This window comes from Pezoporus occidentalis, unplaced genomic scaffold (assembly GCF_034315485.1).
Source record: "Pezoporus occidentalis ecotype Australia unplaced genomic scaffold, CSIRO_AGI_Poc_V1 ctg157, whole genome shotgun sequence".
NCBI classification, from domain to species: Eukaryota; Metazoa; Chordata; class Aves; order Psittaciformes; family Psittacidae; genus Pezoporus; species Pezoporus occidentalis.
This window is the reverse complement of record NW_026913393.1, coordinates 424,867-450,694: the sequence shown is the minus strand read 5'-3', so window position 1 is coordinate 450,694 and position 25,828 is coordinate 424,867. Positions and strand designations below refer to the sequence as shown.

The following is a 25,828-nucleotide window of genomic DNA, read 5'->3' as shown; positions in this document are numbered from 1 at the left end:
GACCATGTCCTTCAAGTCTGCTCTTTCAGTGTCATGGAGTGCAAAACACAACTGTCTACGTGATGCTATTTCAGCCAGGCAGAATTGAGGGAAGGAAATATAGCGGCAGGTTCCTCTGCACTAGGAAACCGATCTGTTATTGAAATGGCTTTCTCTTTGGTGGAGTGTTTCCGGCATGGCTCCTCAGTACTGGAAATGGATTTATCCATCTGCACCTTGTTTTTCAGCATGCTTTCATGGAGGTGTTGTCAGCAGCTGTTTGCTGGAGTGAATATGAAGTGAAATAACTTGTTTATTTCTCCTGTTTTCAATCCTCCTATATAAGCGATTCTTTTGTCACTAGAAAATATAAATGTGCAGTTGCTGGTGATCTCTTGGAACAAGTACCAAAGGCTTTCTGCTGCCGGGTTGTTCTCCAGAGTTATCTGGCAGCTGAACTGAGGGCAATCAGAGGTTGGTGCTTTTGATGGGTAAAAAAAGGTTTCGTGGCATCCCCTGTGTCACACAAGGTCTTCCCATAAGACCCGGCCCATCTGAAGAAGCCCAGCAGCACTTCCAGTGGTGTGGCTGCATGCTTTGGGTGGTGACTTCCAGTTCTTGGCCATGGCAAGTAGCCACCCTCTCTGCAGGAGAGCATTTACCACCCCGTTCCTTCTCCCTGCAAGCCCAAGATGGGGATATTGGCCCCGGAGACCTGGAAGGGAGCAAAGTGCTGCAGCTCTGCAGGGCCTCCTGGCATGGTTAGTGTGTGAAGAAGTTGCCAGCTCGAGTTGTTTGGACTCTTGTTGCAGAAACAATATTTCTGTCTGACCCCAGTTAGCAACTGATGTTTGCAAAATAAAGAAGTCAAGGCACTGGAAATACTTTCCATTCCCACTCTTGTCTCAGCCCAAAATATTAGTATTAAAAATATTGCATCTATTATATGCAGCTAATATCTCTGCTGGCATGTAAATCGCCCAGGGATTTTTCATCTCCATATTAAAAAAAAAAAAAAAAAAAAAAAGAAAGTTAACTACGCTCTATTTTTGGGTATTTGTTAACTGTTTTGTTTCCATTTATTCCTACTAAAGCCACAGCAGTCTGTCTCCAAGGGACCATCTGTGGGAAAGAGAGTCCCTGGATTGATTGGGAAGGTGCCGGGGTCATTAACAGGCATGAAGGCGCTGAGTTTCTGCTCTTTCTCTGATAATGTCTTTATTTAGCGTGACAGCCTCCGGGGCACGAGTGGACAACGGGCTTCTTTCTTTCATTTAAACTAACGTTGCTCCATCCAGTCCCAGCGTTGTGCAGATGCTGTAGATCATCCCAATTCCATGATTAAAGCGAGGGCCAACAGCCACGTGGCACTGGAGCTGCAGAAAGTGACCCTGCTCTGTGCCTCCCCCCGCCAAGCAGTGTGCTCCCATCCAAACTGATGATAACTCAGCCAGAAGAAAGTTAATTTTGGGAGTAGATCAGCCCAGTACATCCATGAGAGTGCTGGGGGCAGCATGGGAGAAGAGGTGGGAATAGTTTCAAGAGGACACAACTCCTCTTTTGACAGTGGGACAGAGTTAGGTAAACGTTTGGGAAGCTGCATAGGATTGTCGCTGGGTTGCAGTGAGTCAATGTCCAGATGGATCCTAGCTCTCAAAGCTCTACACTAAGCTATATCACGCTGCATCAGTTTTAAAGCAATTTATTTAATGTGTTAATAAAGGATTCTGGCACACATTATGTATAAAGCATCGCTGCTCCTCGGGCTGGTGTTTTACCAGATCCCCGTGTCGGAAGTAATTGCTTGCCATTGACTTTGGGTCATCTCGTATGTCTGGACAGCTGTTAGGAGATCCTGTCAAATCTTGCCTTAGCTTCTACAGGAAAGACAATTCTTTCTTCACTAGAAAGCACTGGTATAAATAGGATATGGAAAAAACCTAGGACGTCTCCTCACTGCAGGTCAAAGAGTCACAGAGGTCTAAGGGAAGACAGCTGAACAAAAAGGCAGCAGGTGGTTGCCTGTACATACTATTTAGGATGTATCTTGAGGGACATGACCATGGAGGGATGGTGGTGGGCTGTGTCTGTGCATCCTGGCGTGGGTTTAGAGTTTAGATCTCTTGGAGGATTATCAGATCTCGAGATAACTGATCAGCCCTGGTGTATTTTTAAAGGAGGCAGCCTGGAGTCTGAGGTATAAGCTCTTTTATTGCAAAGTAGTAAAAGATTGATCTATATTCATTCAAGTCACATTCTTACCAGGATCCCCTCGGCAGACTGTGGGAACCTTTCTGTACTGTGGATGAGTCTTTCAAGTTTAAACTATTCCATCTAAACTGGATCCAGTTCCTCGTCACTGTGTTTTCCTATGGTTTTCATGTAATTTTTGCAATCATGTTTACAGTTCGCTGAGAATCCAAAATCATGATTCCAAGTAATGTAGTTTATGGAGAGAACGATTTCCAAGCAGTTTCTACATGGAATCACTGCAGTGATTTCTACACCAGTCTGGGCAGTCTGCCTTGAAGACTGGGGGGTGTCTTCCTAGCTGGTTGCCTGCTCTGTGCAACAAGGGCCCCCATCTGGACATCCCTAATGATTTGTGGGAGATCCAGCAAAGCATTTAAAGAGCTGTTTTGGAGCTATCTCACATGCCATCTGTACTTGGGATGTCTTTCCCAAGCTGGTGTTACAAAACAGCTACTTAAATTCCTCCTGAAGATTCATTTCCATGAAGCTTAGAAGAAAATAGCTGACTCAGTCAGGCTGTGCAGCCAGGCATTGCAGAACGTGAGGACTTGCACTGGACTTCAGCAATAGACAAGTTTGTTCCTCGATGCTTTGCTGAGTCTGCTCCCATAGACTTTGTCTCATATCCTTTCATCCCAGCAGCGCTTTGTTCCTGCAGAACAGCCTGCAGAGTGTGTGCTTATCTGGTGGTCCTGTAAGTGTTTAGGTGTTCAAAAGTCCTCTAAGTGTTAAAAAAATATGTTGATGAGGCTCTCAGCGACATGTTTTAGTGGTGGTCTTGGTGGCCCTGGTGTAATGGTTGGACTTCTTGGTATTAAAGGTCTTTTCCAACCTAGGAAAGGTTGATTCTAGGATTCTTTGTGAATGGCATGTCCATTACTGTGGTGGGAGAAGTAGCAAACACCGATGGTATGAAGTGATGCTGCAGGAAGGCACAGGGAGAAATCAGGTGCATTTCTGTGTTTGGAAAGGTCAAATCCTTTAGCATCTCATAAGATAGTGCATCCCAAGATGAACCATGCTTTGTGTTAGCCCTACACCCATGCATTAGTACTGTGGGTGTCTCTATGAGAAGCTCTTCCATCATAAAATCATAGAATCAAAGAATATTTTGGATTGGAGGAGACCTTTAGAGCTCATTCCAACCCCTGCCATGGGCAGGGGCACCTTCCACTAGAGCAGCTTGCTCCAAGCCCCTGTGTCCAACCTGGCCTTGAACACTGCCAGGGATGGGGCAGCCACAGCTTCTCTGGGCACCCTGTGCCAGCGCCTCAGCACCCTCAGTGTAAAAGTCAGTACTACCCTGTTGGTTTATAGTGAGCCTAGTGACGTTTTAAAGGCCAAATTAACTCATATCTAGCAAACAAAGACAGATATTTTGTTGACAACTCTCCCTTGGGTTGTCAGCAGCGGTACCCCAAGACCAAGGTGTTGACAAGAGGAGTTGTGCCTGACTATGCAGCTCGTCTGAAGGTTTCATAATGCTTTTCCCAGCAGCCAGATGCTGTGAGCCTCATCAAAAACATCTCTACCCTCATAGTGTTGTTTTTGTTGGCTGTGCTTGCCTTCTGGAGTTCATTGTATGTTTCCAAGGGTGCGTACATGCAAGATCTAAAGCACGCATTACATCTCAACTGTACGAAGATGATATTAGATCCTAATCACCACCATTTTGACAAGTGGATATTCTACGCTTCCACAATGCTGTGTCCATACAGATGTGTGGTCTGGGTCTGGTCATCGGGATAGACTTTAACCCTGTTGACAGAAAAGCATAATAGAAGTGTGAATAATTTCATTTTTGTTCTCAGGAGTGAACATGACATCTTGTTCCCTTCTCATCTGACAAAAATGCAAACAAAAATTAAACTGGAGCCAAGCGAAATCAGTTTGAGAGAGAAAGCCAAAGGGAAAACACACAGAAGTCCTGTGTTCTTCATCCTTGGAGCTGGTGGTTGTTGCTTTCTGTGGGGTTTTGAGGTTTTTGATTAAATTGTGTGGAACTGTCAAGCTTATTTGAGTGTTTCCCACTCAGTCATGGTGAGGATAGCAAATGGCCATGACTGGATGCTTCCTGCACCATAGCAACACCGAGTTCTCATTTTATAAGCACGTAAAACACCAGAATACCTTTCATGGAGGTAGGATTGGTGAAGAACAATTTTGGAGGAAGTCAGGCCTCTAGAAAAGAAATTCAGACCTTTCTTCTCATTAGATTAATAGCAATATTCTCCAGACATCCAGGACCAGTTTTAGACCCTATAAAATTACCCCAGCTCCTAACTAGGATCCTTCAGGCTTTGTAGTTTTGACCACAGTGTCCCTTTGATGCCCAAAGCCAGTGATGATGGGTGTTTTGACCATGGCAGCACTGCCATGCCCAAACCCCTTCAGCAGTGCCTGTGCCAGTCGGGTTATATGTGGAGCTGCATCACACAAGGTGAAGCAGCTGGAATATGCTTAGTACAGAAAGGCTGGGCCTGGATAAATTGGTTTGTTCAGGGGATGTTTCAGAGGACTTTGTTTCTTCCTGCCTTTTCCCTTTCCAGGCTGGGTATCCTGGGAAGAACCTAGTCTCTATCAGTCTCTGAATTTAACTCTTTCAGTGGTGACTCAGATATGTGGGTTACTAATTTTCCTACCTCAATGGACAATAGTATGGAATTTTCAAAAAGAAGATGGGGAGAGGTGGTCCTTCATCCCATAGAGCCATCTCACCAGTCCTCCGTTTGAGGTACAGTTTCTGCATGCCTTGGGTGTGCTCTGCTCCTTCAGCTTTGAGGATAAGTGGGATCTGGGGTCCTCATGGGAGTGGAAGGTCCCATAGAGTCCATTTCTGCAGAAGATCTTAATCTGGCTCTCGTAACAGCGATTGCTAATTAATCACAGGCATGTTAATAGCAAAGATGATCATGAGATGCTGCCAAGACTTAGCATCATGTTCCTGGCCTGATCTTCGCACAGAGGTGAGATCCTGCCTGGGCAGAAGAAAGGGTGGCGAGAAACATCTGTCTGCAAAATGCAGTGAGGAATGCTGCTATTCAAGTACCAGAATGATGAAGGGCACACAGATGGTTTGAGCTTGGCCATGGCACCAATCTTCATTCTCAACCCCTTGCCTGAGTGGCTGCGAGTCTGTATTAGTTGTGAATTGCTGGGTGGCCACATCCATGTCCATGAGGTTTCAGGCACTGCAAAAAAGCAAGACAAAAGCAGCATCCCTACTCTGTGAGGAGCTTAGCATGCTCCAGAGGGTTTGTACCATGGGAAAGTTGCCTGGGATTGAGGGCAAGAGTGGCATCCAATGTTGTTCTTCAAAGGCAAAAGCCAGCACATCCAGAGCACCCAGTTCCTGAGCCCGCAGATAGGATCACGATCCATTCAGCCATATGGGATGCTCTGCACCGCAGGGTAAATGTCTCGAGTGCCACTGGAGTTGTAGCTCTGTTCCTCTCACTGTTTGCAAGAATTGCCTAACCAAATCTCCGTGTAACCACCAGAATGTAACCCCGCGTTGTCCTCCGGCTCTCCGCATGCCAGACAAATGGTGGGGGCTCTCAGAGGACTCATCTCACTCAGGGGGATGTGAGCAGGGCTGACGGGACGGAGCAACTGTGTTTTAGACCACAGCTGTCCACGTGTCTGGAGTTATTTTCCCCAGCCTTGTGCCTTCCAGCCCCTTTCCTTGGGAGCAAACCATGTAGTAAAAACTTGCAGGAATCCTGTATTTCTGAGCACGTAGGCTGGTAATCACCGAGACAGCTGAAGCCTTAGATTTGTTTGTGTAGGCTCCTCCGACAGAGCAGACATTTGTCACATCTAAATTCTGTTGAAAGGTATCTCGTTTAGTTAATTAAATAAAATCAGTGGAGAAACGATAGCAGAAGCGATACCATCCTATTTCCAGCTTGGCAACCCTGACTGTCTCCCCTTGTTTTTTAGTACTTCTGGAGTTTCTTTGTGACTCTGAATGTCTCTTTAGTTTCCACAATGGCCAAATCCCCGGTCCCTCTGAAGACAGGGGGAGTTTTGAGCTGAATCAGAATTTGGCCTTTGAAGTGAAAATAGTTATTTGATGTTAATGGAGTCAAGAGGTAAGAGACCACTGTGCCGCCTAGACACGTTTTCTTGTAGCTGAAGTACAGTTCCCTGCAGGGCACTGTGTTCTTACAGCAAAGGATGAGCAGAGGGACAGAAGGAGGATTCCCCCTTAACTGTGGCATTTTTCTGGGGTGAATCCTTGCTTTTCTTGGAGGTGTTGGTGTGTGATTCAAGCTTCAGCTGTGCCTCCCTTCAGCACTGCAAACTTAAAAGCCTGGGTTGGAAAATGACTTTGGGTTCCTATATGGTCTGGTTCCCTAAGCTTGGCAAGTCACCTCAAGCTCCCGTAGTGGCATCTACACTCCTGCCCTTAAGGAAGCACAAGGTTGTTTCCATCAACACAGCCCACAATGGGTACATGTGGTGGGGTGCTCTGATCCCCATTTTACCCCTTCCTGGGGCTCTCTGTGTCCCCAGCACCTTGGTAATACCTGAGAGCAAGGATGGGTCATCCCAGCCTCCCAGGCTTTGCAGTGCTATGCATCTAAGGAAAGTTTAAAGATCTGGGCCCTGTTCTCCCTGCTTTGGCTCTTCCTCCCTGCAGAGTCCTATTTCTTCTTGGCTTTTCTTCTTCGCTGGGGTGTTGGGAAGATAAAAGCACACAACGAGTCTTTGCCTGAATGCTGGATGATTGTCTAGACCCCTGCCTGCTGCCAAGTCACGGACGTTGCTCCTTGTTTGCCATTCTCCTTCCTTTGCCTTTTATTTCTTGCATTTTTTTTCCCCCTAACTTGTTTAACTCTGGTGTTTTCCGTCCTGTGGTTGGTGACTGCAGAGCTTTGGTTTGTGTTTGCTCTGCCCCTTGCCATGGGGATATTGCCTTTTAGCTGTCCTGTACGGGGACGGAACTGCTTGTCTTCTGCCTATGGCAAAAGCCCCAAACTGAACAATTTCTCACATTCCACATTGGCTTAACTGTTTGGGGTATTTTTTTTGATCTTAAACCTTTTTTCTCTCAGAGCCCTTAAACAGAAATGGTTTGGTTTATAATACCATTGTCTTTGGGGGAAAAAAAAAAGTGTTCCTGCACACATTTCTTGCAGGAATTTACTGCAGAGGTTGGTTCCCAGCTCGCTTCCAGGCATTTTGCCTTACCTCTGCTTAAACTAAAGCTGTGTCTGTGTCCAATTTTTGTAATTTTTGTGCAATATTTTCAACTTAAATAGAGTAGCAGCCTGTGTGGCTTATAACCCATGGCTGCAAGCGCACCCAAACAGTTAAACACCGATGTTTGAGAGGAGAGAAGAGCAAAACCACAGAAAGCAAACGCTGAATTTTATCAGCAAAACTCTTGCACACTTAAGCATGTGAGGGCTTAGTGCTAGATAAGGGCTTTAACTAACTTTTATTTTGACATTCCCCTTTTAATAAGCATTGCCCTTTACAAAGCGGTTTATGTGATTGCGTTACTGAGAGGAAACAAAGAAATGCCAGGAAAACTTGATGTGGAGAATCTGTACTCATAAAATGCTTGTAAGCTCCAGAAAACAGGAAAGCTTCCCCGAGGTCCTTTTTTTTTTTTTTTTTAATTCTCTGCCATTCAGCTTGCAAAAAGAGAAAAGAAACCCACATTGAATATCTCAGAAAACTGGATCTGGTGGTCTGAGACTAAACACAAATTCCTTCCACTGCCACAAGGAACAAGCCTCTTCGTCCTGCGTTCACCAAACACGAGCCCTTGCTCTTTATGGTTAAGAGCCAGTTGGCCTCGGAAAATAGGTTTTAACTCCTGGAGATGCCAAGGAATACAAATTTGATGGTGAGATTGCTTTGGCAGGCAGAATTGGAGACTGTTTAGCCACTGACCATTGAAATGTATTTGTGAATGGCCACTTCCTTCATTCAGGCACCCCTGAGTGGTGCAAATGATGAAAACAAAATTAATTGCTCTGCGATGGGTTTAAAATAAATGCTGCTATTTATCGTAGTGGAGACAGGGATTTGGAGTAAGGGATGAGGCTGAGCAGGGGGATTATAACAGCTGTAATCAGTGCAGATGCAGACTGGTGTGGTCACCTCAGCACTCACAGTTGTATTCCCATTTGGGGGGGATGATGCTGGAGAGATGTTTCCCAAAGAAGTGGTAAATGCTTCATCCCTTGCAGTGTTCAAGGCCATGTTGGACAGAGCCTTGGACAACACAGTCTAGTGTGAAGTGTGCCTGTCCATGGCAGGGGTTTGGAACTGGGTGGTTCTTTCCAACCCAAACCATTCTATGATTCTATGTCCCGTGTCAGCCTCCAGTGCTGCTCCCAGCAGCCTTGTAAGGAGCTGGACATTAAGGAAGACATCCCACGTGTTCTCAGAGCAGATAATGAGTGTTAAAAGGGCAGCAGTGTGGCCACTGTGCTTAGGGCCAGCCCTGAGCTGTCCTGAGTGAAGGCAGCTGATGCCAGGACCATCTCCATCTTAACTGCATCCTTAATGATGGCATTCCAGCTCTGCTTTCTCCACTTGGGAAAGCCATGCTGCAGCCTGTGTGGAAATACAAAATGTTTAAGACTGCCAAAGCATTTCTTCCATTCAACCACTGTTTCTTTGGGGACCTGCCATCTCAGCTTTTGGTTACAGCCAGCACATGAGGGCTTGCTCATCCCTTCTGAGCTATTGTAGTCACTTCAGCAAACAATTTGCAGGCAATTCCTCCTCTTTGTGGCTGCTGTGTTATCCATTTGGAGCTGCATTTACATAGCCTCCTATCTGGAGGTAATTGTCCTGGCTCCCTGTGCTATCAGAGCCAAGTGTGTCCGTGTGTGCATCCTCTCCCACCATAGCAAAGATGAAGAGCACGCATAAAGAAAGGCCAAACAAAACCATTGGTGTGGGCACTTCTTTTACTAAATTATTTGCTTTTTAGCTTTTTTTTTCCCACTTTGAAATTATTGATACACTTCAAATGGTTCACTGCAAACCAGTGAAGCAATATGCTGTGTTGGTACAGCAGAGGTGGCAGCAAGAGGAACAAGTGATGCTGTAACCCAGGTGTATCAGGAGCTCCTTTGGTCTTCAGGAAAAAATATCTCCTGCTATTTCTTGCCTGCCTGACTTCCTGCTGCTCAGCTGGCACTGTCTAGGTCTTCCCTGGTTTAGTGTGGAAGCAATGCAGAAAACACAGAAATCTGGGGGAGATTTTCCTGGAAACCAAAATCATGTTATCTAACTGTTCATGAAAACTTTCAGCTGAAATATGCTTGTTACTGAAAGAGATTTAGAGGTGTGAATTGGTACTAGGTTGTGTTAGATGCCAAGAAATTGGCTTCCCTTTGTGGCAGGGAAACTCGCAGAGTCCACCCACAGAATCACAGAATCAACCCTGTTGGTAAAGACCTTTAAGATCATCAAGTCCAGTGGTTCCCCAGCACTGCCAAAGACACCACTAAACCATGTCACTGAGGGCCTCATCTGCAGTTTGTGAACGTTTCCAGGGGTGAACCCACCAGGCTGCTTGGTGGGACAGATGTGTTGACCAAACAGGACCATGAAGGAAAGGGTGAACTAATGACTTTCTTTGGCTTTCCAGGCGGCAGCAGAGGCTTCCTGGTGGGAACAAGTCTCAGCAGCACGCAGATCATCAGCAAGGTGGAACCAAACACAACAGGGACCACCAGAAACTCTACCAAGGAGGCCAGGCCCCTCACTCCTCAGGCAGGACGGGCCACCATGGCTACAGCCAGAACCGGAGATGGCACCACAACCAGAAGCACTCACCCAATGACAAAGAAACGCACAGAAACGCCAAAGAGACTGAGAATTTGAAAATCGAGGACACCTCCGTCTGCACGGTGCATATCCCTGTGGAGACACACCGAGGCCCAGAGGCTGTGGAGAAGCAGTCTCAGCAGTACAACCAGGAGGCAGAGACCAAGCGGAAAGACAGTATTCATGAGCGCATTGGGGAAAGACCCAAGATCAATTTGCTTCAGTCCTCCAAAGACAGGCTGCGGAGGAGGCTAAAAGAAAAGGTATTATATCTTAGAGAAATGTTGAGTTTCCCTTTTTCCAGCAGTCTTTCTGTTGGCCATTCTCGATACAAAGGGTGGTGGGCTCAAGTGACCTTTCCATGAATGCACCCCAACAATCTCCCAGTGTCAACACTTCTCTTGAAGTGTTTTTGTGCTTCTTCAGGAGGCCTTTTATTGACACAGCGCTGAAGCTCTTAGCTTGACTTCTTGGTTGAGGTTGCTACCAACTTTAGTTCTCCAAGAAGGACTGGGAGCTCTTTCCCTACCCACGCAAGGATCACTGGGGAAGGCTGGTGCACATGTGAGGTGCAATTTGGGTGCCCCTTCCCTGAAGGCTGAGCCCAGCTATCTGCCTCCCAGTCTGCAGAGCATATCATTCAGACCACTTTGCAAAGAGCTCTGAAAAGGCAGTTTGTCTATCCACAGTTACAGAACTAAACCTCAAGCATCAACTTTTTAGTGCTGAATAGGTAGTCAGCTACTTAGAAGTTGATGTCTCTTTATCTCAGCAATGAATTGAAATGCCCTTATCTTTCCCTCTTCCTTCCAACAAACCAACAATAACAAAACTATTGCATGCAAGTGACGGAGGAGAAATCCTTTTTGGAAACAATATTCAGCCTCAGATTTCTGAGGAATTCGGAGATGATATATCCATTTGCCCCTGTGAAACTCAGACTGTTTCTCTTGAGACTCTTTTTTTCAGACTGGAAAATGCATCTGTGGGGTATCTCCAATGAGATTTCCAAAATACGTAGCAAAAATAACCTGAACATATACAGTTCCATGGGAGTGCATGTTGGAAATGTATACCTTTGAATGCATGTGCCTTTACTATTTATGTATGTGGCATGAGGGGGAGGAAAAGATTATTTTAGTTATTTTTATGTTCTTTAAAGCAATGGGAGTATAGTAGAGAATTTCAGAATATTAATTTTAATGTTCTCCCTGTGAATTATAGTCTTGTAAGAAACACATCACATAAGCACCCACTCTTGGGTGGGTGCTGTCAACACAGCTAGCCTCCTGATGAGGGTTTTGGACAATTCCAATTGCTGGTTGACATTGGGGTTGTCCAAGAATTGCTACAGGTGTATCTGGTATAGCACATCTTAAGATTGGAAGGGAGCAACACAAACTAAGCAGGACGCATGCCTGACACTGGGGGAAAAGGGCAAATGCATAATTAAATGTTGAAGCAATGAATTCTGTGGTAATGATGTGAAAAGTGTAACAGCCAAGAGATGGAGAAGTTAAGAGTTTTTCTAATGCTGGGATCATGTGTCATTTGATCTCAATTTAGATTATTAAATATATATTAAAAAGACATTTTTGTAGGGTTGTTATTATCACCGTGTTGCAGACACCCCCAGAAACTGGTCCAGGATGCCAGAGGCAATCAGGGGTGGTCAGACCTCAATATCCCAGCTCAGGACCCTTGAGCACATCTTTTCCTGAGCCTGGGAGGTGGACTCTGGGATTGAGTGCTGTGGGAAATGGAGAAATAGAATATTTCTGGGGCTGGACTCATTCACTTGTGTCTTTCAATGCTGAGATGAGACCACTCTAAAAGATGTTTTGATTTTTCTGTGCCTGTTTCTATGTCTTCCCAATCCCCTTTCCCCTTTGCAGTTTGTGGAAGGACATCAGCTGATATGTCTGTTTTTTCCTTGTGTAACAGACGCCTTGTCTTTCCCTTTTCACGGACCAGGACGAAGTCACGGTGGAAAGCACCGACCCTGAAAAGAACAAAATGGACAAATTAATTGAAATCCTCAACAGCATGAGGAACAACAGCAGCGACGTTGACTCCAAGCTCACCACCTTCATGGAGGAGGCTCAGAACTCCACCAATTCTGAGGAGATGCTGGGGGAGATAGTCAAGACCATTTACCAGAAAGCGGTGACGGACCGCAGCTTTGCTTCCACAGCAGCCAAGCTGTGTGACAAAATGGCCCTTTTCATGGTGGAAGGAACCAAATTCCGGAGTCTGCTCCTCAACATGTTGCAGGTAAAGAGATAAAATTAACTGGTTATATGCCTCCAGCTTCACCCCGCCTGGTCTTACCATGTATTTGGCCGGGAGCTGAGCCATTACCGAATTCCTTTTGAAGCCAGTTGATGAGAACAGGAGGGTACCTGCAATTTTGTCTATGCACACATTTAGTGGTTGCCATAGATAACATGGCACTGAGGGCAATGTCAAGTTGCTCTTCATTCCCATTTCATGGGCTTACATGGAATTATGGTATCTCACTCCAGGGCCCATCTGTGAAATGAGTGGTTTGCTTGTAGCAGCATCCCTATGGCATAAAGAGAAGTGAACTTGGAGGGTCTTACAGTGGAGGGTCTTGGACACAGGGTCTTGGAGCAAGCTGCTCTAGTGGAAGGTGTCCCTGCCCGTGACAGGGGTTGGAACTGGATGAGCTTCAGGGTCTCTTCCAACACAAACCAGGCTGTGGTGCTATGGTTCTGTGGTCCCTGAGTAGACTGTTGGCTGCATCACCTGGATGAAGAGCTCACTGCTGGTTTCTGATTGCAACCAGACTATAATAATTTGGGTATTTGTTGATTATTGGGTGACTTGGTTTATGCAGTGCTGGTTGATTGTTCTGCTCCAAAACTGTGAATGGCAGCAAAGGTTGAGCCAGGGGGCAGGGGGAAGGAAAGCAGTGGCTCTGATAACTGGTCCATGATAGTGGTGGATAATGGGGAAACGTAACTGTCCTCAACTGCCCATGGTCTGCTGGGGGAACAATGCCACCATCAAAGGGGGTTTGCGTTCTGGGAAGGGTTTCATATGGACCTTTCAGTGTCTCTGGAAACAGGACTTTTGGAGCTGAAACCATTATTTTCTGTCTTTAATATGCATTTCAATTTAGCCATTCCCTCACACACGCATGTCATCTGTGGCATGTACAAAGCTCTTGTTCCATTTCTCTGCTCTGCTGCACACATTCAGTGCCCAGCACTGCTTCAGTTATTGGCACATCATCTTATCCTGCCTTGCCTTTGTTGGACATCATCCTTTGGATGCTGTGCCTGGCTGCGTCTGCCTTGTGCAGGCTGCACTGCCTTTTGGGCAACACAGCAAGCAGGGAAATAAGGAGCAAAATAAAACAAAAAAAAATCAATAGTTAGCATAACCTAGCATCATTCTGCAAAGCCAGTGATCCTGATTTGCTTCTCTTATTGCTCTGGGTATATATCAAACCCAGCATCTTTCCCTGTGCCCACCCCTTCTCTACTTTTCCCTTGGGATGCACACACATCTGCCCATTACCTGTACCAGGTAGTGATTTTTTTTTTCCATTTGATTTATTTCCAAGGTGGTTATAAAGCAGGAGGAGACAAACTGCTGTCAGCATCAGTCCCGGATTTAGAAGCAAGGGGCTGGAGGGGGCTCCAAACCCTTCATGCATCCTGCTTTTCCCATGCCAGCTCATTCTTGTGTCTTTCCCCATTTGTCTGAGCAATGCTAATCCAAAATAGAGTCCAGGAGCAATGGCCAGAAAAGAGCAGGGTGTCATCCAAAAACTGAGGATGATGGCAGTTCTCTTCCATCATCTCTTCTAACTTGCTTTCTTGCCCCAGCATTTCCATTCCTACCAACAGACCCAGTGGACTGACTTACCCGCAGTGTCATGTTCAATAATAACTCGCTTCATATTCAGCTTTTCATAGCATGAACATGGGATAAATAATATATCTCATATCTCCAGAGAGTCCCAAAGTGCTTCCCAGAAACATGTAGCCGGTCTCAGTGTGATGGGAGAATGACATCCGTTGTGGAAAGGTGGGAAGAAGTGAAATGCAAAGAGCAAGCAGAGAGTGCTGGTGACCAAGTTCATGTGCTGGAGCATAGAAAAATGCACAAAAGGGAATTGCTCAGCCCCAAACTGCACATCTTTTAGAAAACGTCTTGATGAGGCAAAAGGTGACAGATCACTACAGGTCAAAAGCAAAGTGCTATGTGAGATTAAATAATGTAACGTTTCCTTTCTCGTAGTGAAGGATTTGACTTTCTCCAAGCACAGTTTCTTTTTCTAACCAAAACAATCGGATGTATTCACACAGATTTGTTAAATGCTCTGGTCAAGCCCCTAAACTGGGAATTTTTGTGATGTATCCAGGTTGTTCCCTGCCTGGAAACAGACCCAGGTATGAAGCACAAGTGATTCATCGCAGTTCCCTTGATCATGGAGTTGATGGTACTGATATATGATACATTATCCATATGGTGGTAATATATGGATATTGTGGAGCAATGTGTATACCATATTAATATATCAATATGATATACTGAGATACATTTGATGATATGATGTTGATAGTTCAATATCAATATGATATATTGATATATATATCTATTTATATCGATATGACATGTTGATACAGAGTTAATAATATAACATTACCCAGCTCCAGTCCTGGCCTCTCTACCATCAGATGTTTTCCATCAGCCATTTCTGGATAATTTACCATTAATAAATGAAAACAAACAGAACACAACAAAAAGCCTTTAATAAAACGCTTGCTCCAGAGCAGGATTTATGTCTCTCTAGCACCTTTCAGACTAATCTGATCCCCGGACGTAAGGAGCTCGGCTCGCTGGGCACCGGCGAGCTGGGGAATTACTCTGCCGGGGTGTGATAAATCGGGATCAACGTGATCCTGCCCTGTGCTGCTGGCGCCTGGGGCTGGATCGCTCGCCCCCCCCACATCTGCTCCTGGCAGATGCTCCTGTTTTGTAGGGGCTTGTTTGTCCCTTTCTCTTGGGGCTGCGACGGCAACAGCACCAGAGAATCTCATAAATCAGTGCATTAACCCATCGAGGCTCCCTACTAGAATGCCAGTACCTATAGACAGCATCCCTGTAACCCCACCAGCCCTTAAAGCAAGCAGCAAGGGGTTTCCAGTGGAACAGGCAATAAACTGTCTTTTTAACCTGGCTGCTCCTGTGTCTTCAGCTGTTGACAAGGTGCTCGTGCTCAGGGGCTGCACATGTTCGCAGCTTATCTCAGGGGGCTTGTTTTGATCCCAAAACAGATGCCAGCGCCGCAGGATGGGAATGCTGTCATGTCATCCCCCTCCCGGCCAGCAGCTCCTCTAAAGAGCATCCCCCTGGCCAGCGCTGCACTATTTCAGGCTCTAAGGGGATCTGTCAGGAAAACTCTGGTTTGAATTTGTCCTTTACTCTGTGCTTTGGTCCCAAATCATAGGCTGAGCTTGAATTTGGGTGCTGAGAGCCTTCCAGGATACTGCGGGGAGACATGGAAAGGGGAGTCATGGGTTGAGCTTGGGGAGATGCTGCCATGCAGGAGCTTGGCACTGAGGGATGCTCATTTACTTGTGTTTGATTAGCAGCTCGTTGGGATTGGTTTGGTGTTTGGTGCAAAGAGCAGCATTGAGCTGTGAGAGTCCTTGGGATGGACCTGGCCAAATTGGGCCTGATGAGCTTGGGCAGATGGGAGCATGGGAGAACATCTTGGTGGACACATAGAAATACCTTCTTAATTAATAAATTGAAAGTGAGTCTCCTGCGAGAGGTTTTTGCTTGTCATAGTTTCATTCACTGGCATGCCCAGGCTGTGGTGCTTGTATTTTTTCTTTCGGTTAAGCAACGTGCCACAAACCCTTCACATGTAACATAAGTTGGAGTATTCCTCTGTTGAAATGGCCGTGCTCTTTATAGCAGAACTGTGTCTGCATCTGAGCTATGCAGAGCCAAGTGTATTATTAGAGTGGACATCACTGGGGCTGTAATTGTACACTGCTTCCCTTAGCAACCGCGGCCAACAGCACATCAAACAGAAGGCTGATACCTTCTTTTAATAAAAAAAAAAAAGCCAACACCACCACGAAATGAACATCTCGACACAGCAGAGCCTGCTGCAGAGCGCAGGCTGGCCTGCAGCCAGAGCCAGTGCTTGGTACATCCCTGCGCTTGGAAATGCCTTGGTGCCAGTGGAGGAAGGCTATTTCTGTTGCATACCCTGTTGCATATCCTGTTGGATACCCTGCAGCGTACCCTAATGCATACTGAATACTCTGTGGCATACCCTAATGCACACCCTAATGCATACACGACCCAGCAGCATGCTCCTACAGCCCAGACACACCCGCCCCCCCCCTCAGCGTGCTGGGCTGCACCCCCAGAGCATGACCAGCAGCTCGGGGAGGGGATCCTGCCCCTCTGCTGCGCTATGCGGAGACCCCCCTGCAGTCCTGATCCAGCTCTGGGGCAGCAGCACAAGAGGGACGTGGAGCTGTTGGAGCGAGGCCACAGGAGGCCATGGAGATGCTGCGAGGGCTGAAGCAGCTCTGCTCTGGAGCCAGGCTGAGAGAGCTGGGCTGGGGCAGCCTGGAGAAGAGAAGGCTCCTGAAGGGGAGACCTGAGAGCAGCTCCAGTGCCTGAAGGGGCTGCAGGAAAGCTGGAGAGGGGCTTGGGACAAGGGATGTAGGGACAGGCCAAGGGGAATGGCTTTAACCTGCCAGAGGGGAGACTGAGATGAGCTCTTAGGCAGAAGCTCTTCCCTGTGAGGGTGCTGAGGCGCTGGCACAGGGTGCCCAGAGAAGCTGTGGCTGCCCCATCCCTGGCAGTGTTCAAGGCCAGGTTGGACACAGGGGCTTGGAGCAAGCTGCTCTAGTGGAAGGGGACCCTGCCCATGGCAGGGGTTGGAGCTGGAGGAGCTTTAAGGTCCCTTCCCCCTTTCTTCATTGTCTTAATCTCTTGTTGCCCCAGAAATGGCTCTTCCTTAGTTCAGTGCTGGGCTTTGCTCTGGTTGTAGAAACCTGAGTTGAATCCTGTGGGTTTTGGTAGAGGTTGTACATGGGTTTCAGTGGATTCCTCTGGTTGTAATATGGTCACTGTAACCACTTCTGGAGGGGCTTAACCAGGAAGGTGGCCAAAAATATGTTCTTGTAGCCCAGGTGGAAGAAAAATTAGGTTGAATTCCTTCTGAGATGTAGATGCTGTGGCATAAGGTACTAGAGGATTGGTAGATTCCCTTGAGTAAATCAGGGTGCAAATCAAGTGTTTACCATGCTGAGCATGAAGCTTTAAGGGGAAACAGCTGAAATCCCTCCTTTCCCATAGGCTTCCTCTTTATCTGAGCAAACAACCTCCCAGTGACAGCAGCCCTTTCCTTATCGCAGGGGTTGTGAGGGTAAAGACACCAAGGGGATACTGCAGGAATTGGGATGTGGAGGTAATACACATGGTTAATGCTAAAGGACAGTCTTTTTCCCCCTTAACACGATGAGGGTCTGGGTCTGCAGTGGGCACAGCTTGTGGTTTGGCAGAGGTGGAGGCAGGAGAATCTGAGTGCGGCTGGAGAGCATCTGACCTGTACACTGTGTCCAGCATTGGCTGCAAACACATCGGCCCTCGTTCCATGGCTGGTTTTAATTAATTTAACTGCAGATGGTCCAGATTCTGTACACACAAGCCAGGGGATACCACTTGCCTAGGAAAAAACATTGCCAGGAGACATCAGAAAGGTTGTTTCACTGAAGGGCAGGGGAAAAAAGGTCCCAAGGTGCCTGGATCAAACCCTAAAGCCGTAAAGGTGTGCACCTCTAATGCCACAGCAGTGAGGGTTTGCAATTTCAGATCCACATCTATCTCTTCAATCTGTGCACAAGCTAAACATTGCTGCCTTTGGTGTCTCTTCCAGAAGAGTTTGATGAGCTCTTACCAAGACGAGGTGGTGATTCACTGGGGGAAGCTTCCTCAGCTCGAGCTGCTCCCTGCATCTCTTCTGGGGGTTTGAGGGACATCTTGGTGCTGAACCTCAGCGCTGATGTGTGTGTGGGCCACAGGAGCCCATCACAGACAGAGAAATAGCAAATGATGCTGCCCATCTTGAAACACCTTCATCTGGGGTTTGCAGGAACATGTAGAGCTTGGAAACCCTTTTTCCTTACATTTCTGCACTGATGCTGACCGCACTGTCCTGGTTTTGTAAACCACTGAGGGACCCACTGTGAAAGGGGGCGGATTTGTTTCCTATACACCCAGGGAGTTCACAGGCAATTCTAAATACGTGCACACACCTATATACATCGTGTGTATATGGGGAGGAGGATGGGGAACCCAGGCATGGCTCTGAGGAGCATCACCAGCTGCCTGTTCTCAAGCACAGAGAAAAGGAGGTGCAGGAAGGAGACACATTCCCTCTTGTTTGCCCCGGTTGTGTCTCTGAAGATGCTCTGTAATTCTGTAACAGAGTAGTTACTAATTTAGTATCACGATTATATTTTGATAATTTTATTTCTATTTTATTGTTCTATATTTTTATGGGTTATTATGTTTTTTATTATAATGTTGCATAGCCGTCAGAGCCAATTGTAACCCATGCAAGTGTTGGCATTGGGCAGGAGAGGGAGCCAGGGGCATGTGCCAGCAGGTAAAGAGCAGAGCCAGGCATCAATGGGAGCCGGACCCGTGTTACCTATGGGTCTGGCCAAGCCATTGCTGTCTGCCCACAGTGACAGCGCTTGGCTTTGCCGGTTGAGGTTACGGGAGCCGCTGGCAGACAAGGTCCCATGTGGGTCTGTGAGCTATCGGAGAGCCCCGGATTAAATATCGGGCTGCGTGCTTTAAACTTGCCGCTTTTCCCAAGCGGAGCCGTCTGGCTCCTTCGGAGCCTTTCCATGACGTGGGAATGTGGCGGCAACAAGGGAGCGCCGGGTATCACCTCCGTGGAGGGTGATGGTGAGGTGGGGGGGGGGTTAGTGAAGTGCAAAAGGGAGTTTTACCCAAGATCTGGAGTTCTAATGGGGCACAAACAGGGGTTTAAACCAAGATTTGGGCTTTTAATGAAGTGCAAAGAAAAGGCAACAGTTTCCCACTGATAGGAAGGAGGGCATGGGGACGGGAGCTGTGCCCCACAAGCAGCAGGAGCCAGATCACGGATTAAATCGGCTGTGGGCTTGCATTGCACGTCAGTCTTCAGCCCAGTCCTGGGGGTCAGTTTTGCGGCTTGCAGCCCCTCAAGCATTTGAGTTGCACCTGGAAGTGGCCATAGGGCCAGTGCCCCACGGGTAGCAGGAGGCTGGAGTCTGTCCAATGCAGCTATGCTCATGGATCTGCATAGAGAAGGTGTTTAGTGTTGAGCAGCAGGGCATTGTGCAATTGAGAGGCTGATGGGAAGCAGGAGTAAGTCGCAAGAGAAGAAAAGCCTTAAAGAATGACTTATTTTACTTGAATTCAGTGTGCTGGTAAGATTTTATATTGCAAGGCTCAGGTGTGTTGTGGAAAAGCAGCCATCATAGAATCATAGAATAGTTAGGGTTGGAAGGGACCTTAAGATCATCTAGTTCCAAACCCCCTGCCATGGGCAGGGACACCTCACACTAAACCATGTATGTGTTATCTCATGGCTCCTTTCCCCCTGGAGAGACCGGGGCTGCAAGGTCATGGTGGGGATCAGCCACTGCTCCAGTGTGTGGTGTCCTCAGGGATGGTACTTGCTGTCCCACCATCTCCACTGGCCCATGGATGCCTTCTCTGGGCATCTCCCCGTGGTGGTGGGACCTAGCGGAGGCTCCTCGTGGTCCTGCAGGCTGGTGGTGAGCACTGTCAGGAGCATCCCTGGCTGCCTGCTGCAAGCACAGTCACGTTCAGACCAGGGGCTGTGGGATCTGTGCACACCTTGTGCATGGGCTGCAGCGTGCTGGCAACACGGAGCAGCAGCTGTGCCGGGCTCTAGGTGGAGACTGCAGACTGTGCAGCCTGCCTGCAGCCTGCTGCAGCTCTGGGACGGATCCAGGCACTGAGCTACCGGTGTGGTGGGCTCCTACCTCCTCCCAGCCATTGCTTGGTGAGGGGAGGATGCTCAGGTCCCCCTGAGGCTGTGGCAGGAAAGGCAGCAAAACAAAACGCCTCAAAGTCCATTTATCCCTTGACTGAGAGGTGAAGAAATGCCTGAGGACCCCCACCCCCGCCTGCTGTGCTGGAGGCAGGGCAGGCACTGTAATGTTGACATCCCCTCAGACCAGGCTGGACCAGCATCAGCTCCAGCTATGTTTTCTCCTGGAAGGCTCAAATCCAAGCCCCAGGATGCAGGAGCACATTCCTGCCAGCCCAGGGACTCAGCCGGCCTAAGGCACCCTCCTGACAGACCATCTGCTCCTGCCTACTCCAGCATAAATCCAGCTCAGGGTGGGGATTTTGGGATGCTGTGGGGTTGGGAGCTCCCCACTGCCGGTACCCACAGTCACCTTGCCATCCCCAGCCCTTCTTTCAGCTGGTTCCCTTCACCTCACCTGGGGACAGGATTTAACGAGGCTCACTGGGACTCTACAGTGCATCACCCTGACTGGGACCCGTTTGCAAACCCCTACACCCCCCAGTCACTCTGATATGGGATGAAGCATCCTTCTGGAAGTGGGAGTATGCTGGATAAGCAGGACTTCACCTCCTAAGCCAAGGCCAGAGCAGACGCAGGCACTAGAGTCGGCACAGAGCTAGGATTTGGGTAGAAGAGAGGGCAGGATCTCTTGTTCTTTCCTGGGAAGGGGGAATGATGGGGTAGCTTGTGCTTTGCCCACGCCTGGCATTGCTCGTCCATGAGCACACAAGATACAGAGGATGTTCTTGTGCCGACCCACAGGAAATCTCTTTTTTTTGAAGGACTTCTATCTGAGCCACAAGAATTTGTACCAAATTCAATTTCCATCTGAGTGGGCTGATTGATACGCTCAAGCACAAGCTGCCCTTAGCAGATAATTGGCTGTTTTTTATAGCTGGCCTGCTGCAGTGGCCCCCGGAGGGACATGTAAGACCTGCAGCCTTGGTGTCACAGCACGGTCACCCACAGGCAGGATTAGGCTCAGGGTTTTTTCCGCTGCTGGATGTTTCAGTATGTACCTACCTGTCAAAACCTGGATTTGGAGGAACAGTGCTGCCACGGACCTTTACCTCCCCTGTGGGTATTGTATTGCACAACCTCATCTTTTTAATGCCTTTGACATTTAAACAAGCAAATGCAAAACAGTGGTGACTTTAGTGGGACAAGTCCTTGGAGTGGAGGAGACAGAGGATACGTGGCAGGTGAGGAAGGGGCCACATGAGAATTGCTTCAGATCCCTATCCCATGCCTGTCCAGGGCTGATACCAGTGTGAAACACAGCATCTGGCTCTTGAGGGCAGGAGCAAATGATGTGTGGCTGGATGGGGCCACCCCATCAGTGGTCCTGCCATCCATGGAGCCCCCCCCATACTCTTCCCCCCTTGATGAGCATCCAAAGCCAGTTATTCCTTTTCCCCTCTCAGGGATAAATTCCACTTTGTTTTTTGTTGTTTTGTTGGGTTTTTTTTAATTACTATTGCTCTACATACTGGTATTTTTTAATGAAGAGGGAATAGAAGGAGCATCTCTGGCAGCTCAGGGAACCCAAATCCAGTGACATCACCTCTGGTACAGGAGCAGCAGGAATTGAGAGCAGTGACAGTGAGAGCAAAAAATGAACCAGCTAAGGAAATAGTGTGAGGTTGGAAAAGCAAAACCTTTTGATTTCTGCTTCATTAAGATTAAGGTGTGTTACCTTGCATGTCTTTTAATATTCTAGCTATGGTATCTGGTGGTCTTACATTGTGATGCTCACAGCCAGCTCCTTTGCCAATACAGAATCATAGAATCACACAGTGGTTTGGGTTGGAAGGGAGCTTAAAGCTCATCCACTAGACCAGGTTGCCCCAAGCTCAGTCCAGCCTGGCCTTGCTAGTGATGGGGCATATGCTTCAAAATATGTCATGGTAATCATGAGCATCCATTTAGACATAGAAGGTTTAGAGGGATCGAGGGGGTTTGCAGGTTAATGTTGTTTTCTGCAGTTCTCTTCTGCCATCTCAGCTTTTCCAGCATGGATGGGCAGCTTCAGAGGCATTGTAAGGTGCTCGGTGCCTGCATGCTTCAGGGGATGAGCAGGAAAGATCAATGCATCTTTTACATTATTTAAAAACAAACAGCCAAGTACAACGTTCGCTATAGCAGAAGCTGTCTGGCTTTGTAGGATTGGTAAATATTAGCCCCCGAAGAAGGTTTTCAGAGCTCTTTTGTGTAAATAACGTCTTTTACCAGACTGGTACTTCCAGTCCTATCTTTCAGCGGTCACTTATCTCCCATCCGAGGGACCACAGAGCTGCGTTTCCAGCGGGGAACTTCAGTACCCGATGCCCATCAGATAGTTGGCCACGGCGGTGGGAGGGACAGGGTGAAAAGCAGACGGAGGAGATAAGAGGGTTGTCAGTCCCCTTTGCTTTCCGGCATGTTTGCTCAACGATGTCGAGTGCTGGGCCAGAGCCACCACCTCCCTGCAGACTAAACAGTTGCAATGTTTTCTCCCATGACCGAAAGAATTTAGAAAAGGGTCCCGGTATGAAACTTTGCATGAACTCTGGGTGCCACGAATATCTCTGGCTGGGAGTCCGTTAACTCCTCTGGTTCCCTCCTCGCCCGTGCGGTTCAGCCTCTGGGCAGATGGAGGACAATCTCATCCCATGATGAATCTGGCTGTCTGCCTGCATGACCCCCATGCTCTGCCACCCGAAACGTTTCCATACATCCGTCTTTCTGGGTTTCTTGCTTCCTTTTAAAGTAGAAAGACAAGATCTCTGGCCGTAGTAGAGCTCTGGGGCCCCCAGTGTAAGAAGGATGTGGACCTTTTGGAGCAGGTTCAAAGGGGCTCATGGAGATGCTGTGAGGGCTGGAGCAGCTCTGCTCTGGAGCCAGGCTGAGAGAGCTGGGCTGGGGCAGCCTGGAGAAGAGAAGGCTCCTGAAGGGGAGACCTGAGAGCAGCTCCAGTGCCTGAAGGGGCTGCAGGAAAGCTGGAGAGGGGCTTGGGACAAGGGATGTAGGGACAGGCCAAGGGGAATGGCTTTAACCTGCCCGAGGGGAGACTGAGATGAGCTCTTAGGCAGAAGCTCTTCCCTGTGAGGGTGCTGAGGCGCTGGCACAGGGTGCCCAGAGAAGCTGTGGCTGCCCCATCCCTGGCAGTGTTCAAGGCCAGGTTGGACACAGGGGCTTGGAGCAAGCTGCTCTAGGGAAGGTGTCCCTGCCGGCAGGGGCTGGAGCTGGTCCCTTCAGCCAAACCACACCATGATTCTATAATGCCCAATACTCTTGGACCTGTTTGTAGCCATGTGTACACTGAGGTCCATCCACTTCCCGGTGCCACCCAGCTCAGCAGCTTCCTATTCAGGGGCAGGTTTTGGGGTAGCCATTGGGGCTTCATTCATCCATCGTTCCTGGCTTGTGGAGAAGCAGAGGTCAAGCCTTGCTTTCTTGCACTCCACAGCCAGGTTGATGGTCCCACCCCATGGTGAAACACCACCCAGTATATACTCTAGAAAGATCTTTGCATCCCACAGGAAAGCATCCAGGCACCCAGGAAAATGCCTCCTTGGACTGAGCTGTCTAACCCTAACCCTAAACCAGGAGCACCCTTGCAAAACTCCTGATGGCAAACAGGATTAGCTGCCTGCTGTTTTTCCCTTCCCATTTTCATTCATCCACGGGCAGGCTGGCATTTCAATAGGCACAGCTTCATTTTGACTGCGAGCAGAATCTCTACAGCTGTTGAGCCTGGACGAAAGCAACACCTGCTTCCACAGCCACTTTTCCTCCTCTTAGGGAAACTTGGCCCATCCTCACTGACCCCTCTTACAAAGAGGAAGCATTGCATGGGCAGAGCTTAAAATAAGAGAGCAGCCTGCTGGCAAAATCCAGTTCCTGATGCATTCCCTCTGGGATGCAAGGCTGAGCATCTCCAGCTGAGGCATCTGCAAGCAGGATCCATCCATCAGCCTCTGTAGGAGTCCCTGTCATCACCCCAAGTTATCACTGGCCGTGGGATTGGCATTTTTCAGGCACAGAAGTGGCCTCTGAGCAGATACTGAGGATGGTGCTGGGGCTCAGACCTTGCCCTGAGGAAGGGAAGGGCTTGAAAGCTGCCCATCAGACCATCCTTACACATATAAAACAGCTCCTATACACTTGGTTAGGGGATTTCTTCAAACCAGCATGGTTTTACGCTGAGCTCATGCTTTGGGGAATGCAGCCTGTGGCCTGGGAGGTTTATACTAATACGTTTTTCCATGCAGGGGGGGTGCTAGCACTGCTGTGGATGCTGGAGTGAGCAGGGATCCACTGTGCTTGATCTCTCTCTTCCTACCACCTCCGTGTAACAGGCAGGGGACTGCTGGCACAGGGACTGGATGCTGTTGGGCTTACAGAATCACTGAATGCTTTGGGTTGAAGAGACCTTAAAGCTCGTCCAGCTCCAACCCCTGCCACAGCCAGGGACCCCTTCCACTAGAGCAGCTTGCTCCAAGCCCCTGTGTCCAACCTGGCCTTGAACACTGCCAGGGATGGGGCAGTTACAGCTATGTGGTGTTTTCAGTGTGGGTCAGAGAGGCGCCCCGGCTGCTCTGACAGCTACCCAGCAAGGAAATTAATCTGTATTTCTTCATGGTCCTTTTTCTCCCTACCAGACCCTCTCCATGGGACTGAGAGGTTGAGTTCTGGCTCTCAAAGATACCATAAGTTCCCTATATCCATGTGTGTGCTGTTGTCTGTTTCCCTCTGCTTGCTGGAGGGTCTGGCTGGGGAAGGCAGTGACGTTTTGCTGTGTGATTGTGTCTGGGTTCATGGGATAACAGGGCTTTAAAGTGGTGATAAACTGCTGTTATCCAGCTGAGCGGACATGCTGGCACGTGTTTGGGAATCCAGAAAGGTGCTAGATAGGAAGGGCGGCAATAAAAATTAAGTAATGAGGAAGACAACTCTGTCACCTGGGTACTGCTGGAGGAGGTGCTGGCAAACATCCTCTGGTGAAGCAACCAGAGCTCCCAGAGCATCCCACGCCTTCTGCAGAGTATTTCTGCTCTGTGCATTGTCCCAGTTGATAATCATTAGGAGAAATAGTCCTGTGATAGCATGGTATAAGCCTTTGTAACTGCTCCTGGTCATCCCTGGCAATATTCAAGGACAGGGCTTGGAGCAACCTGCTCTAGTGGAAGGTGTCCCTGCCCGTGGCAAGGGGCTGGAACTGCTTTAAAGCTTTAAACTGCCTTCCAGCCCAAACTGTTCTATGATCCTATGATGTTAGAGCTTCCACTCAGACAGTGCTCCAAGATCTCTAGCAACCACTAGGTCAATAGCAACACCTTTCTGTTGGCACATCCATCATTATGTTCCCACCTTGGTGCTTTAAACCTCACCTAAATCAATAATTAACTGCTTGCACCTCTGCAGCCCCCAGGGACCTCAGAGGTGTCGCTGGCTCAAGCTGTGTGACGCCCACATTGGATGGGTAATTGCTGATGATCCCAGATTTGGAGCCAGACAGAGAGGGTCATGGTGAGGCCAGGGGGCAGGAGGTTCAAGTGACCACTCGCTGGGTTACCTCAAGTGTGTTTGGGACGTGGATTTGGGTAATACAGGTTACCCAAACCTGAGGAATTTCAAGTTCAGGGATGTTCTTCATGCTGGGAGTTTGCTCAGCGTCTCCTCTAGAAGAACCAG

General features: G+C 48.2%; 1 protein-coding gene across 5 annotated transcripts in view; it reads left to right on the top strand.

Annotated features, from left to right (window-relative positions):
* The window catches only part of CTIF (cap binding complex dependent translation initiation factor), a 153,506-nt gene that overhangs the window by 100,272 nt on the left and 27,406 nt on the right, over positions 1-25,828 (top strand). For 4 of the 5 annotated variants that reach the window (XM_062611743.1, XM_062611747.1, XM_062611746.1 and 1 more), the window contains 2 exons: positions 9,854-10,295; positions 11,977-12,306. In XM_062611743.1, the coding sequence (XP_062467727.1) occupies positions 9,854-10,295; positions 11,977-12,306 (772 nt within the window). The remainder of the gene's footprint in view (positions 1-9,853; positions 10,296-11,976; positions 12,307-25,828) is intronic. The other variant, XM_062611745.1, reaches the window with a different exon arrangement.